This window comes from Synchiropus splendidus, chromosome 8 (assembly GCF_027744825.2).
Source record: "Synchiropus splendidus isolate RoL2022-P1 chromosome 8, RoL_Sspl_1.0, whole genome shotgun sequence".
Lineage (NCBI taxonomy): Eukaryota > Metazoa > Chordata > Actinopteri > Syngnathiformes > Callionymidae > Synchiropus > Synchiropus splendidus.
This window is the reverse complement of record NC_071341.1, coordinates 25,083,288-25,097,860: the sequence shown is the minus strand read 5'-3', so window position 1 is coordinate 25,097,860 and position 14,573 is coordinate 25,083,288. Positions and strand designations below refer to the sequence as shown.

The 14,573-nt window shown below is 49.7% G+C and overlaps 2 protein-coding genes across 10 annotated transcripts in view; one reads left to right on the top strand and one right to left on the bottom strand.

Annotated features, from left to right (window-relative positions):
• Nucleotides 1-423: 423 nt before the first annotated feature.
• Nucleotides 424-3,887, top strand: hspa13 (heat shock protein 70 family, member 13). Its single transcript, XM_053872523.1, has 5 exons — nucleotides 424-571; nucleotides 640-980; nucleotides 1,208-1,421; nucleotides 1,482-1,649; nucleotides 1,910-3,887. Exons 1-5 carry the CDS (start codon nucleotides 547-549, stop codon nucleotides 2,467-2,469), a joined length of 1,308 nt encoding a protein of 435 aa, XP_053728498.1. The 5' UTR covers nucleotides 424-546; the 3' UTR covers nucleotides 2,470-3,887.
• Nucleotides 3,529-14,573, bottom strand: part of gdpd5b (glycerophosphodiester phosphodiesterase domain containing 5b) — a 28,220-nt gene continuing 17,175 nt past the window's right edge. For 2 of the 9 annotated variants that reach the window (XM_053872519.1, XM_053872522.1), the window contains 14 exons: nucleotides 14,148-14,241; nucleotides 13,959-14,018; nucleotides 13,553-13,651; nucleotides 12,267-12,360; nucleotides 10,661-10,806; nucleotides 9,075-9,157; nucleotides 8,381-8,531; nucleotides 7,547-7,768; nucleotides 7,102-7,259; nucleotides 6,894-7,041; nucleotides 5,738-5,820; nucleotides 5,361-5,375; nucleotides 4,784-4,899; nucleotides 3,531-4,291 (listed from right to left, as the gene is read on the bottom strand). In XM_053872519.1, the coding sequence (XP_053728494.1) occupies nucleotides 4,209-4,291; nucleotides 4,784-4,899; nucleotides 5,361-5,375; nucleotides 5,738-5,820; nucleotides 6,894-7,041; nucleotides 7,102-7,259; nucleotides 7,547-7,768; nucleotides 8,381-8,531; nucleotides 9,075-9,157; nucleotides 10,661-10,806; nucleotides 12,267-12,360; nucleotides 13,553-13,651; nucleotides 13,959-14,018; nucleotides 14,148-14,241 (1,552 nt within the window). In that variant the 3' untranslated portion in view covers nucleotides 3,531-4,208. The other 7 variants (XR_008415664.1, XR_008415663.1, XR_008415666.1 and 4 more) reach the window with 7 other exon arrangements.

Below are 14,573 nucleotides of genomic sequence, written 5' to 3'. Positions count from 1 at the left end.
TCATGATCATGAAGAAGAAGAAATACGGCGTGAAACGTGTCTAAATAAGGAATGACAGCGGTGATAACACTGTATCACAGACAAGGCTTCTAAAGTACAGGTCAATGATTTATGCAGATCACATTCACAGCATCACGTTTTAACGCGCCAGTGAACCCGTCACACATGAAACCATACGGTGCGGCCACTGTCCTTACCTTTAGCAACACAACAGAAACACGCTTCAGCTCACTTCTTCTTCCTGGTTCATCACAACGTCACCGTCGCTGACGGTTTCCTGACTCTTTCTTATTGGTTCAGCGGGGCCGGCCAGAGTGCGACGCGCACTTGCAAGCGTTTATGGGAAATGTAGTACTCAGGCGCTTCAGCGTTAGCGACTGCCTGCTGCTGTTAAACTACATTACCCAGAAGCCAGTGGAGCCTGCGTTACCGTGACGTGTATTTTGTTAGAAGTCTGAACGCAACACTTTCCGCGTCAGCAGAGAGGAGTCGGTTCCTGCGCTCGTCACTGACCGTTCAAGAGGATTGTTCAGACGTCGAGTCGCGATGGCGGGAGAGGTGACGATGATCGGTACGTCGGTCTGTCCACCACCCGCTCAGGCTGCGGACCAGCGTGACCCGATCTCCGGCTGCTTTCAGGTTCGGTCATCCTGGCGCTCTTCCTCGCCGGATACCTGGGCCAGCAGTACCTGCCGCCCCCCACACCGCGGGTCATCGGCCTGGACCTGGGCACCACCTTCTGCTCGGTGGGCGTGTTCCTGCCCGGCAGCGGGGGGGTGGAGGTCATCGCCGACGAGGGAGGCCGGAAGAGCATCCCCAGCGCCGTCTCCTTCACTGCCGCCTCGGTGCTGGCTGGACACGACGCTCTGGACCTGGCCGACTCCAACCCCCGGAACACCATCTACGATGCCAAGAGGTTCATCGGCAAGACATTCGAGCGGGACTCGCTGGAGCAGGAGAGCGGCCGCTACCCCTTCAAGGTAGGTGGGGTCCCCCGGCCACCGCTTCCGCTCTCCACCACCATCATCATCATCACCACCACCACAGCATCCCAGTGGGTGTATAGGAGGAATGCATTTCACACACCTCAGCAAAGATGGAGTCCCATTCTTCAGACTCATCTTCAAGAGAGGAAGCTCTACTTCTGTTTTGTCTCACACATATACAGTGTGAAACCTCAGTGTGTGTGTGTGTGTCGTATCTTCAGGTGGTGAACCATAACGGCAGCGCGCTTTTTGAGGTCACCACCAACCACACCTTCACTGTGAGCCCCGAGTACGTGGGTTCCAGGCTGCTGCTGAAGATGAGGCAGATGGCCGAGCGGCACCTGGGCGTGACGGTGCAGAACGCCGTCATCTCGGTGCCGGCGGAGTTCGACGAGCGCCAGAGGAACTACACGGAGAGAGCAGCTAACTTGGCGGGTCAGTCTGAGGCGCCGCGCCGGGCTGTGGCACGCGCCTCTCACCGTTGCTGTCTCACAGGGCTGAAGGTCCTGAGGGTGATCAACGAGCCCACCGCCGCCGCCATGGCGTACGGGCTGCACAAGGCGCAGGTCTTTCACGTGCTGGTGGTGGATCTGGGAGGAGGAACCCTGGACGTGTCGCTGCTCAACAAGCAGGGGGGGATGTTCTTCACCAGGGCCATGGCAGGTGAGAAGATCTCAAGGTTCTTCTGCTGACGTTCAACTCCACCGGTGGTGCAGCGGTGCCACGTGCACCTGCAGGTGTCCATCAGAAGGGTGAAGCCGTTCAAGAATGGGTTTGTTTTCATCCATCATGGACTAATGTTGCGGTACCTTAGTTTCAAAGCAGCGTTTCATAACAAGAAGGAGTGAACGGTTTTCAGTGAACAGACTTGGTGGACAAATGTTGGATGAACTGCTGATGATGAACTGCTCCCCCACACGCAGGCAACAACCAGCTGGGTGGTCAGGACTTCAGCCAGCGGCTGCTCCAGTACTCCGTGGACCGAGTCCAGCAGCGGTTCGGCGCCCCGCCCACTCTCAAAGAGGACATCCACCGTCTCCGCCAGAGTGTGGAGGCGGCCAAGCTCAACCTCACCCTCCATCCCAGCGCCACCATCAGGCTGCCTCTGCACCTGGACACCCAAGGTTCCCGTCCATCGTCGGTCGTGTTCGAGGAGGTCGTCACCCGCGAGCTCTTCGAGGAGCTCAACCAGGACCTTTTCGAGAAGATCCTGGTCCCGATCATGACGGTGCTGGAGGAGGGTCACCTGGCCAAGGAGGAGGTGGAGGAGATCGTCCTGGTCGGAGGATCCACCCGAATCCCGCGAATCCGGCGGCTCATTAGCGAGTACTTTGGGAAGGAGCCCAACACGTCCGTGGACCCGGACCTGGCCGTGGTGACCGGGGTGGCCATCCAGGCCGGGATCATGGGCGGCTCCTGGCCCCTGCAAGTCAGCGCCATTGAAATCCCAAACAGACATTTGAGGAAGAGGAACTTTAACTGATGACAGTGTGGCGAGCGATGAGCTCCACTGCTGGCCGGTGGAGATGGGCAGAGAAGGTGACTCTGTCCTCAGTGGCTTGGACACGGCGGGGCTGTCTCGGCCTCGGCAGCCTGCAGCGACCGCTCCCACTTATCGCTCAGGAACAAGAAGACGGTGCGTATTTATTAACATTGTAGAGGTCGGGTGTCGCCCAACCTGCCGCTCTGCTTCCCAGTGTCGGCTGCGTGCCTTTAAAGCCACATGGCTTCAGTGGGCATTCTGAAGCCTGCGATGCTGCTCCTGTCTGGAACTGTGTGAGACATGAGGTTGCACTGGAGTGATGACTCATGGTGCAGCCTCCAGCTCCCTGGTGTCATGAGATCCTGTTTAATCTACTGAGTAAAGTTTCCCTGGACGGCCGCAGGCCTCGTCTTGTCACTGAATATTCCGGAACTGCTGCGAAAAGTGCTCCAGCTACTTGGTGCTTGTTCATCCTCGTGTGCCAGGACCTGATGAAGTCACCATGTTGCCTGCAGTCCCTCGCTCTACCTGAGCTGCAGTGTTGACTCTGCCCAGGTTTTGGTTTCTTACTGTGGATGAGACATTTTTCAATGTTCCAGTGCCTGTGAAAACATCTGAACCCTGCTATTTCCACACCACGGTGTTGAATAGTCACTCATTCCTGATGTAATAAAGCAGTAGTTTGGTCGCTAGACGCTACAGTGGAGCTGTGCGTTTCCATCCAAAGTGCCACACTGACAACCGCGCACGCAAACAATTAAAAAAACGCGCCACTTCTGGCAACGAAAGTGGCTCTTTGCTCAAAGCTAAATATGTTGGCGCTGGTCAGAACCGCCGTTCGTGGACCTACCTGCTAGCGACTCCTGACGGTGTCCTCCGTCCATTCAGTCATGGAGCAGGGCTCCTCTGTTCACCCGTCCGTCAGAGTTTCTGGATCTTCACCCTACACTCCGCCATACTTCAGCGTCCAATACAGACGTGCGCGCGCTCCTTCATACGTCATCACCATTCAAACGCTAAAAGAGTTTTGTTAATGAGCGTTACAGCGAATAATTTCAACAAAATAAATCTTCTGGTTTTATTTAAGGACCAGACGGACTTGTGAAAGCTGGTATTCGGAGTCGTTTTATTGTCAGAGGCACAGTAATACACGGTACAGGTCAACATTAACAGTAAAGATCACGAGCCTGCAGTCGTGCTCGGAGCTTCATCTTCATCAGCCACTTTATTTACAGTGTTCACTTCACATCCCCAAAACAACAACAACAACAACCACCTGTGGAACTTCTGCTGTCGTCACCTGCTTCAATGCACCTTTTTTACAGAAATATACAGTCACAAGAAACACCATTTGTAAAAAATAAAAACAAAAAGTCATTCACGTAAACCATAAAAACAGCAGTCGTTGGTTCCATGTCTCCAACAGCATGTGCTTACGTCCATCAGAGAAGGCGGGGCTTCTGTAAACAGCTTGTGTGTATAGTTTTGGGTTTTCCATGTTGGATATAAATAATACAGTAACAACAACAGCTCAGCAGGGAAGCTGACAGAAGGCAGGAGTCGCTGCGGCCGTTCAAAAGAACAGGCCCGACGGCGATTAAAAACAAGGACCTGCTCTAGAAAACAAGCTTAAAACATCAGCGGGACGCTGGAGTGGTCATTAAGAGGCATTTCCATGCAGCGGTGTCAGGCAGGCAGGACACTGAACTATTTACACCGGGCCCTCATGTGACCCGGGGTCAGCGGCGGACGCCTCGGTGACTGTAGTAGTCGTAGTCGTCCGTGTACATCTCCTCAGGGCCACCGACTCCGTTCCCCACTTCTGCAAGGCGGCAAAAACACATCCCTGAGAGGCTGCTCTACACCGAGTCTCATAGGTTGACGTGCACCACTTGCGATCGCCTCGTGTCAAGGCTACGACCACGACACTTCAGTACACGGGGGGAAGGGGAGAGTTAACGGAGGAGGCAAGAAGTGGTCAAGGTGAACATGAACACAGTCAATGGGACTCACCTTTGACCCCCAGTACACGAGTCTGCCAGGAGGCAAGCTGGCTGGTGAGGAAGGTGTGAAGGGCAGGAGGGGTGGATGGATGGATGAAGGGAAACATGAGGGATGCATGGAGAAGAGGGAGGAGTCACGGGTGGAGCGGGAGATGAGGGGGGGGGTGCACGTCACACACAGTGAGGATGACCAATCAGGAGCTACTGGGGTTGACCTTCGGAGCAGAGGGAGGAGGCGCCGCTAGAAGACTGACAGACACTCCAGAGAGATGCATGCTGGGACATGACACGGCGTCAGCTGCGGGTCGTACCGGAGAAGATCAGCTTCTCCTTCATCACACTGAGGTCTGGGCTGGACCTGCGGACGGCGGCGGCGCTCAGCATGATCTGCTCAGGGTTGTAGCTGTGCATCCCGCTGCTGCGATACCTGCAGGGGTCGGTCACAGGTCAGTCAGGGAGGCTTCAAACACACAGCTGCCACTAAAAGATGCTGAGAACCTCAGTCGAAGAAGAGCAGCCTGAGACATGAGTGCAGCACCATTCGCTGCCTTTACATTCGTTCACTATCAATAAAGACCTAATCACGATAAGTGGTCATAATGTTACTGAATGATGCTTCCGTCAGTGATGTGCCAGTGTGCTGTTGGACTTCCTCACACTGGAGTCAGCATCAACCAACGTCGACGCCGAGCCACTCGGTCTAATGAAAGCACTTCAGTGGACTTGATAGCAAATCCATCAATCTGCCGTGTGTCCGGCTGCGCTTGGCTGCCACGGAGAGATTCAACAGCTCATGGAGCTGTCCATGAAAGTGCTGACAGACACCAGCGATGGATGACAGAGTCGCAAGACAGAAGAATGCAGGGCCAGAGGAAGTGAGCCAGTTACCTGATCATGTGATAGCTGAGAGAAGAGGCCAGAATGCAGCGCAGGAGGAGAAGAGCATGCACGTCAGGCAGAGGGGAGAGGACCAGGACGAGGGAGGGAGGGAGAGAGAGAGAGGGGAAACAAGGAGAAGAGAAAGAGGTCCAGTTAGAGAGAGCCCAGGAGGGAGCAGAGCAGAGAAGAAACCAACATCCATCTCAGAGACAACAAGTCAGTGGGCAGACACGCCGGTGTGCCACAACAATCCCTACATCTTCTGGCACTTCACACAACAGAGAGCGAGGACGTGACTGTCGTCGTGAGCGGACGACAGGAAACACACACCACTGTGGAGAAAGCGTGTCAACGAGTGTGGCGACGGCACCCGCGGCTCCACTTACTTCTGGAAAATAAATATTCCTATCACCACGGCGAAGGAGAGGACGTCCGCAGAGACCCACATCAGACAGTACTGATCCGGCTTCTGCAAGATCACAACGAGAAGTTCAGCCGCAAGAGAAGCAAAGGTTAAAAAGGAAGAGGCAAGTCAACGATGGCGTCGCGTGAACGGGTCTGAACCATGCTGCAGCTCAGAGGTGCCTCTCTCGGTCACCCAGCACACTTGTGCCTGCACCTCAAAAGAGAGGGGGCCGGCGTCTCCCCCACAGAGTGGCAGGGCCAGGAGCCAAGCCTTCAGCAGGCTCCGGCTCACCTCTCACTCACAAGTGGTGCTTTGTTTATCAAGTTCTTGTTTAAATGACAGCTGATGCAGACGCACAGTGTCACGCACACAGAAGCGAGCGGAGTTCAACTACTTCCACAAAGAGTTTGTACGAGTACGTTGGTGTAAATGAAGGTGGCTCATGAAGGAAGGTTCGTGCAGAATAACGGCTCCTCAAACAGGAATATAAATCTCTTCATGGCCAAGTCATTCAAACAGAGAAATGACTGGGATGTGATCATGGTCAGCTCTGCCCTGTCACTGAACTGACGCTTCCATGATGGAACTCGTCCTGACTCTAGGTCCATTAGATGGCGCTATAATCCCAGAACTTTCCACGAGTGAGCAGCTGGCTGCAGACAGAGGACATTATTAAATATATCCCCTAAAAGCAATAAGTATAAAAATAAAAGTGCGCTGCGACACACTGGAGAGCTGCTGCATCAACACTAATAATGGAGTTTATTGAGAGTCAACACTCGGCTCCGGCAGGCGGCAGATGCCGTGGTAACACACAGCACTGGGGTCCTCCTGCTGACGTGCAGCAGAGCATCACACGCGTGCACACGCGGTCAGGACACCAGCCGTCTCTGAGTTATTAGTCTGGGATCTCAGACACCCTGAGCTCAGCCTGGATCCAAAGATCAAGTCCAGGAGGGCAAAACATTGGCATGAACAGGGATATTTGTCAGTCACTCGTGGATTTATTTAATCTGTGAAGCCATGTGAGCGTGGACAATTAATCTGAGAGACTAACTTTGTTAAATATGAGAGGAGAATAAAGCACCGCATCAAAACATCAGCTCTGCAGAAGACCATTTCCTGAAGGTTCTTACCAAGAGCCAGATGGGGTAAGGCACCTTTCTGAGGACCTGAGGGGCCTCGGAGGCGACGGCCGAGACGCCGCTGCACCACAGCAGCGAGTACAGCCAGGGCTGATTGACAGTGTAGAGCGTGAGGCTGACGTTCCTCTGAGTGAAGTCCCTGGAAGCAGCGATGTCTGTGTCAAGCAGCTGCCTACAGAACCTCGCCACAAGCCCTCACCTGATTTCCTTTGTGTTGGCCTGGTTGTAGCGAAGCAGCAGGCCACGGATTTCATTTTCTCGGAGGGTTTCAGGGCTCTGTTTCACCAGCGATGTCTGGATGAGACCGGGAGCCTGCCGTCGCACCTGACCCCTGTCCTCGCTCGGCGTCCACATCACCTGAGACAGAATACCGTGTTGCTTCCAGGAAAATGGGACATATATATGGGCACACATGTATGCAAAGAACATCGATGGTAAATACATTTTAAAAAATATTTGGTTGAAAAATCTGTGCGGGAAAAACAGAGAAAAACAACTAGAAAAATGTTACGTTGTACAATCGGGACAAAAGAAAAACCCTATCATTTCTCACTGATTCTTTTCTTATACATACAGATGAATATGAATTCGATGTTAACTTCCAGAGGAAAGAAAAAGAGAGTCGACTATCTGAACGCGCTCACCAGGCCCTGAGGAACCCCCGACTTGAGCACGGTCTGCAGCGTGTGGTTGATCCAGCTGTGGTGGCAGGGGTGGTCCACAGGTGGGCGCCTCAGCCTGAACACCACCGAGCTATTGTGGTAGGAGGCCAGCTTCAGCAGCTGCTCCAGGCTGCACACACTCTGATTGGCGATCAGGCTCCTCTCATGCGGGGTCAAGGTGTGTACCGTCCAGAAGGGGTCATTCTGAAACCCCGAAGGTCACACAACTCAGATGAGATCAGATAATTTAATCTCTACAGCTTGGCATGAACCCTTCAGAACCTCGGCAAACACTGCCATCTAGTGGCGAAAGGTCATCAGTACGCAGGTCAAGAAATGACCATGGACGGAACAGGTAGGTGGAGAAGAGGAAAGCTACAAACAAGGTTGGTGGATGCCGTAAAGGAGGACAGGTGGGACCAAGGATGGAGCAAGCTATTGGTGACGTGCTTGGGCAACACCTGACGGGGATGTTGAGACGGGAAGACAAAGGAAGATGAGAAGGAAAGGGAGGAGAAGGACAAAAACAGAAGAGGAAAAAGAGAGGAGAAGAAGAAAAGGAGGAAGAACGGCTGAACGAGATAAACGAGAATAAAAGGACAAAGAAGAGGAGCAAGTGAAAAAGAGTGAGGATCTTTTTTTTTTTATGCGGACATTCTTTCACTCAAGTCTGCTGAGTCTGCATGTGGTGGCCCTGTTGAGGTGATAACAGACCCTGGACTCACTCCACTGAGAGCTGAGCTTCATATAGAAAGCCCACAGAGCTTTGAGTACCAACTTCTCCAGCCACAGCAGAGCCGGAGGTGGACCATGTACCTTCAGAAACCACTGTCCGGCGTTAAGCTGCTGCACATCCGTCCAGTTGAAGAGTGAGGCGTCCTCCGTCTGCCTGTCGGGGAAAACCTTGTGAACGTCAGTGGTGCGCTGCAGCGTCTGGTCCCGCATCAGGAAAGGGACCCCATCCACACTGGAAGGACAAGGAGCAGGTGGATATTAGGGACACACGCTTGTCCTGCAGGTGCTTCAGGTTCATCTCAGCACAGCGCTGACATTCAGGCTGTCAGCACCGGTGACACCAGCCACGGAGCACAAACCACCAAATCGTGCAGACACTGTGGAATCCTCGGCCCAGCGGCGACCTCTCATCAACTCCATCACTTCTCCTCCATCAGAGAACAAGCCTGACCACACCACAGCAACGCTGCCCCCAGTGTCTTCACACTAGGCTGTCACCTCCCATTACTCTGCCCGCGTCAGACGCCCCTCTCCTGGCTGCTGCTGCCGCACCACTCAAGGGCTTCTCAGACCACGACGGCGCAGACAAGATCAAAAAACAAAGGGGGCTTTTCATTAATGCATTATTAAGATCATTTGAGTCTCAGCGAGGAACCGCTGGGTTTGAAGGAGGGATGAGAACGCCAGGCAAATCAACCTGCGATCTTGGCTCCTTCAGTTTGTGCTATTGATCGCGTGCGCGTGTGTGAGAGAGAGAGAGAGAGCGTGTGTTTACCTAATGGCCACGTCAGCCTCAAAGCCAGTCACATTCATCTGCAGGGCTCTCTGGAAAGACCACAGTGTGTTTTCAGGGGCCAGCTGAGAACAAAAACCACACCATCAGATCAGAATCAGAAGATAGCTCATCAGGCCAACAGGCAGCTGCCAGAAAAGAAGGGTCTCCTTGTACCCTGAGACCAACATCTGTGTGTTCCCTGGGAGACAGTCACGACCCCACACATTCTCTCTCACCTACTGTGATGTGGACATAAGATAATCATCACATTCGGGACTAATGAGGCAGGGACTGTTCGATGTTTGGACCCCAGACTGGAACTTCTCTTGATAGCTGAATGATGAATATTTCAAATGAGATTAAATGAGAATATTGGACTGGGGTTTAGACGGATTTTAAGATAGTCAAAACACTGTTTAATTTCAGATGATTCATTACAGTGGTTTTCTATCAACGGATCATTTAACTTAATTTGGGACAATTGACATGTCTCTCTTTTTTATTCAACATTTCTTCCCAGTCCTCCAACACAGATTCCATTCTTATTCGTTATAAATGTCATTGCATCACATGACCAGCTTAAAAAACATTTACTCACATTTTTTTCCTTTAAAACTGTTCTTTTTTTCCCCACATAATTTCACTTGCGTTCTCCCATTTTCCCAACTTCATCCACAGATTATTATGTAAACATAAATAAAAACAACAAAATAAGTACATCTTTATTTTTTGTGCTTGATAATGACATTGATTGGTTACATTTGGCTTCTTCTTATTCCCTTAACCCAGGTCTGTACAGCGTCGCAGCAAATGAGGGCTAGAGTTGGAACCCCTTTGTTTTTAATCCTCCTTATTTATGCCCTTCTGTTTCATGTTGTAAACATATTTAACATTGCCATTTATTGAGTACAAAAGAGTAAAAAGTTATTCAAAAGACACAAACGAAAATAAAATATTGTTCATTACAAAACAGCAGTGGCACGTTGCTCAGAATGCACCGAGCTGACCGTGGTCACTGGGATTCGCATTTAACAGCATTGGCCTGACTGAAAGCCCGTCCACTAAATGGGAGGCACCGAAACCTGCTGGAGGTATGTGACACCGCCATGTGACCATGATCCACAGCAGAGGAATGTGGTGATCGATACAAAGCTCTTCACAGGTCAGTCAGACACGGCACTATCTTTCCGGTAAGAGTTTGACAGCAGCTCAGGGATGCTCCCATTTTCAAATTCCAGCGTGAGGATCGATGGCGCTACACAAATAGCAGGGTGTGCTTCCCACCGTGCGAGTAACCTTCCGCTGCCTCCTGAGTGTTGCCCAGCACGGCAGGAGGGAGCTTCCTCCTGTCGAATCATTAGTGCCAACATGAAACTACAGCCCTTCTCTCACAGCATTGGCATGACCAAACAGAAGCAAAACGTGAAACAGGAGCACTGAAGCTCCTGCTCTGTTCAGTTGACAACTTTCCACTGCAAACAGAAGAATCACTCGAAATCTAGTTGGAGAAACCTGTGCATCTGAACGCCAGGGCGATAAAGGGGCTAAAGGTACTGCAATGGGGATAAGTGGAGATGTCAACTCACCGTGGGCGCCCCCTGGTGCCCGATCACGCTGGGTCGAGGTTTGAGGTCGGTGGGCTCCATGATACAGGGCGAGGTGATGTACAGCGGCGCCACATAGAGGCCCAGCAGAAGACTGAGATACAGCAGCATCACCACAACCTGGAACACTGTTGGCAGACACAAGTCATAACTGCTCCTTGGGACGGGAATTATTTAGTAGCGCAGGGTACAGAAAAGTGCCGCCCGTGTTTTTTCTCTGCCTAAACATTCAACAGAGCAGAGATTTCAAGTGCTCCGCGCTGCCAAAAGAACACCAGTGTTTACTCTGCGTGTGTAAATACAAAGAGTTGTGACCTTTGGTGACACTTTCCCGGAGCCTGACTTGACGTAAACGCGTTCCCACACGGCATCGGCTGGCAGCGAGTGACGTGAAAATGATTCAACATCATCTTTGTTCGCATAGGATGGGTTTGAATTCTACAATACTTTGATTGATATAAAAAATAAATTACACAAACTATGGCATTCAGTTTTGTCCAAACCTCTTACAAGCAAATATTCCTTGTGACTTCCCAAGGAGGTTACTGCCACCTGCTGGCAGATTGAGCTCATTGCAACCAGGGATATTTCAAATGCTAAAAAGGCATGATGAAATACACGTGAAGCAATAACAGAGAATAGCATTCCCTCAGCTGAGTCCCTCTGTGTGCTGACAAGGACACGTTAGATTTGAAGTCAAGCTTATTTGTCCAACAGAATCATATATTGAAGTCAATGACTCAATCTTTATTCATAAAGCACTTTCAATGAAATTGGACAAACGGCTTATAATGGGGGGAAAAAGGAAGAACACAAGTTAAGAATAAAGTAGAACATATTGATGGCGAAGTATTCATTTTCATTCAATATCTTAATTGTTTTTTCTTGTCTCCCTCATCACCAATGTCTTGGTTATGACATCTCGTAATATGAAAAATGCACTTGAATTATCCATTCATTGCAGGGAAACTAACTAAGCCTCATCCCGAAAATATAGACATTTTTAAAAATCCTTTAAGAGATGCGTGTAAGCAAATAAAAACCGCAGGAGGATGACTGGTATCAAATTCAATACACACATTAGTGGGTTACACTGAGCTCAAGCATCACCCAAAAGTTGACGGTGACAGATCACACACCGCGATGGCCTCATAAATGGACTCATCCATGTGGCACACCTCAGTGCTGCAAGAGGACAAGCTGTATCCCAAACACAAGGGAATGTATTGGTTTCAAGGTCAGCTGCGGGGCGCGGCCCAGGAGGCACTCCTGTTACACTCACAGCTACAACCCCAGGTAGCATGGGTGGACACGTGGGCTGTGTTGCTCTGCACAAGAGCTTGATATTTCACCACTAAATGACAGGATTCATTGACATTCCTGCTACGATCCTCCCACCAGCGCGTCAATACCCAGAACCAAACTCCCCATGCTGGAAACCATCACCAGTCCTCAGGAATGTTGGCTCTCTCAGACACCCTGGCTGAAGGTGGTGACCCCTGTCTACACCGTGTTAATCATTCATCACTTGACTGTTGTGTGTGAACAGGCGCTTTAGTCAAATTGGAAGTTGTGGAAATGGACCTACGTGTTTTTTCAGCACGAGCCACCTGCCCAGCCACGATCCAGGACAGCGCTGTGATGGCAGCGAGCGCCCCAACGTGCAGGAACGGACCGGTCGCCTGGACAGACAGGGGTTTGGAAGGTGACACCAGCAGGCGTAATGGAGGTGCAGAATGACAGAGCCAACACAAAACACACCAACACAATCGCTCAGCGGAAGAGACACTGTTCTGGGCAAAACATATTCAACTATTTATGCTGACAGAGTCGTGGGTTAAGTCAAGTCAATGAAGAGGAAGTATGATACAACTGTAGAGCTTCATTGTTCATGTCAAAACAAATGAGGAATATATTAGGGCAAAGATAAAATACAGTAAATATACAGTACATACAGTAAATAGCTCTCTGATAAATATTTTATATACAAGTAAAAAACATTTTTAAATCCATATACATTTTGTGAAGGAAAAGTAACTATTGCTCATTAAAAAAAAACTTAAATAAATACAAAAATAATAACAATAACTTATATGTATATATATGAATTAAAGAAAGAAATTAATGGAGGTGCTGACTAAAATGCTTTTAAAACAGGTTTTATTGTTGACTAATCCCAATTAATCATATTAGAATTAGATATTGCTGCATTTTTTAATCTTACATTTTATTGTTGTCTCCTTCATCATGAATGTTTTGGCTATGACATCACAGAATATGGGGCACCCAGAAAGGGTGCACGGAAAAATGTTTCCTGCTTCCTGTTTCCACTCGAGTTATCGATTCATTTCAGGGAAATTAACATGTTAAAGCCTCATTCCAAAAACATATATAAAAAAAAAAAAAAAACTTGAAAGAGGAAGTGAGAAAGGGAGAATGTGTTTTTTTAAATGCTTTTATCTGGACTGTTCGGTGTGTCACAGCTGAACTATACAAAAAAACTTCTCCATTTCACTCCTAATGTGAGCACAGGCGGAGGGCCCCATGTGGCCCCTGGGCCTCACAAACAAAAGGCCAAACAAAAGCAAAACTGCAAAAATATTGAAGCTTAACACCCAAGTCAATACATTTTTCCATTTCAGTGAGATATGTGATTTTTTTTTTCTTTGTCTATTACAGCTATTTTAATGCCTCACAACAGAATGCACATAATAAGCTAGTCTCTGAATACGTCACAAAATATCCAAGAAAAAGTACAGTGTATCCTGGCCAAACCTTTTCTTTTTACCTTTTCCGACCACACAGGACTCTATTCCTGGCGTTAGCAAAAAGAACATGGATCTGTCAATCAAAGCAGTAGGGATTCATCCTGACCTGCAGGGAGACTGGCAGGACGTCCCACTCCCGGCCCCACGTTTGGTTGACTGATATCACTCCCACAATCGTCGTGAGCAGAGCAGCCGTCACCCCTATCTGTGCAGACAGATGGTAACACAACACAATACAACACTATGTCAGTGTGACTGCACATGTGGGTGCGTGCGCACACACACGTACACACACACATACGTACACGCACACATGCTGACGCTGTCACACTGTGCTTAGCCTGTCGATAGCATTTACCCAGCTTTCACCAGCCTCCTGGGACACAAGAATCTGCACTGTAGGTTCAGGACAAGTTCAACGTTTTACGCCAACGGGAGAGTACAAACAATCCTAGCTGCAGGTCGATGCCTTGCACATTCCACAAAAAGAATGGTCACAGTCGGGTCACTACCTTGTGGAGCCAATGCAAATTCAACTGCTGGCCCAGAGCGACGTGGCACACAGCTAACACCTGAGGCAGAAGAAAGGCATTGAAAAACAACAAGTCAGACAGTCATTACACACAAATGGGATTTCTACTTTCAGGCGCCCACTTCCACAAGATCAGCAGCCCTGATGTGAATATTTCATGTGGGCGTACCATCAGGAAAGTGATGTAGGTGAGGCCGGCGGCGGTGGTGGCCAGGATGGGAACAGTGCCATCGCTCCACTCCCCAGAGCGGTTGTACAGGAACCTGAGGGGTCACCAGGCTGCAGTTAGACATGTGCTCACAGCGCCGCCTGACTGACTCTCCCGTTTTCAGGTACACATATTTCCAACATATCATAGAGCGTGAATCACCTTCAGGATTACATCATCATTTTAATTTCCAAGCAAATTCCGTCAACATCTTCCTTCATTTTCAGCTTTCCTGTACCCAAATTTTGCCCAGTTGAAAATGATCTTCTTGTTATAAATTCATGCCATTTTAAGTTGAGGTGTGGAAAAACGACCCAGCAATATATTGCAATATTTTGACGATTAATATTATACCAATATTTTATTGTTTGATATTAAAGTGCTTTT

What these genes read in the sequence shown, in the direction of transcription:
- hspa13 (XM_053872523.1), top strand. Translation starts at nt 547, where the DNA reads ATGGCGGGAGAGGTGACGATGATCG. An exon ending in GCGGCCGCTACCCCTTCAAG is followed by an intron (nt 981 to 1,207) that starts GTAGGTGGGGTC and finishes TCGTATCTTCAG; the next exon opens with GTGGTGAACCATAACGGCAG. An exon ending in CTTCACCAGGGCCATGGCAG is followed by an intron (nt 1,650 to 1,909) that starts GTGAGAAGATCT and finishes CCCCACACGCAG; the next exon opens with GCAACAACCAGCTGGGTGGT.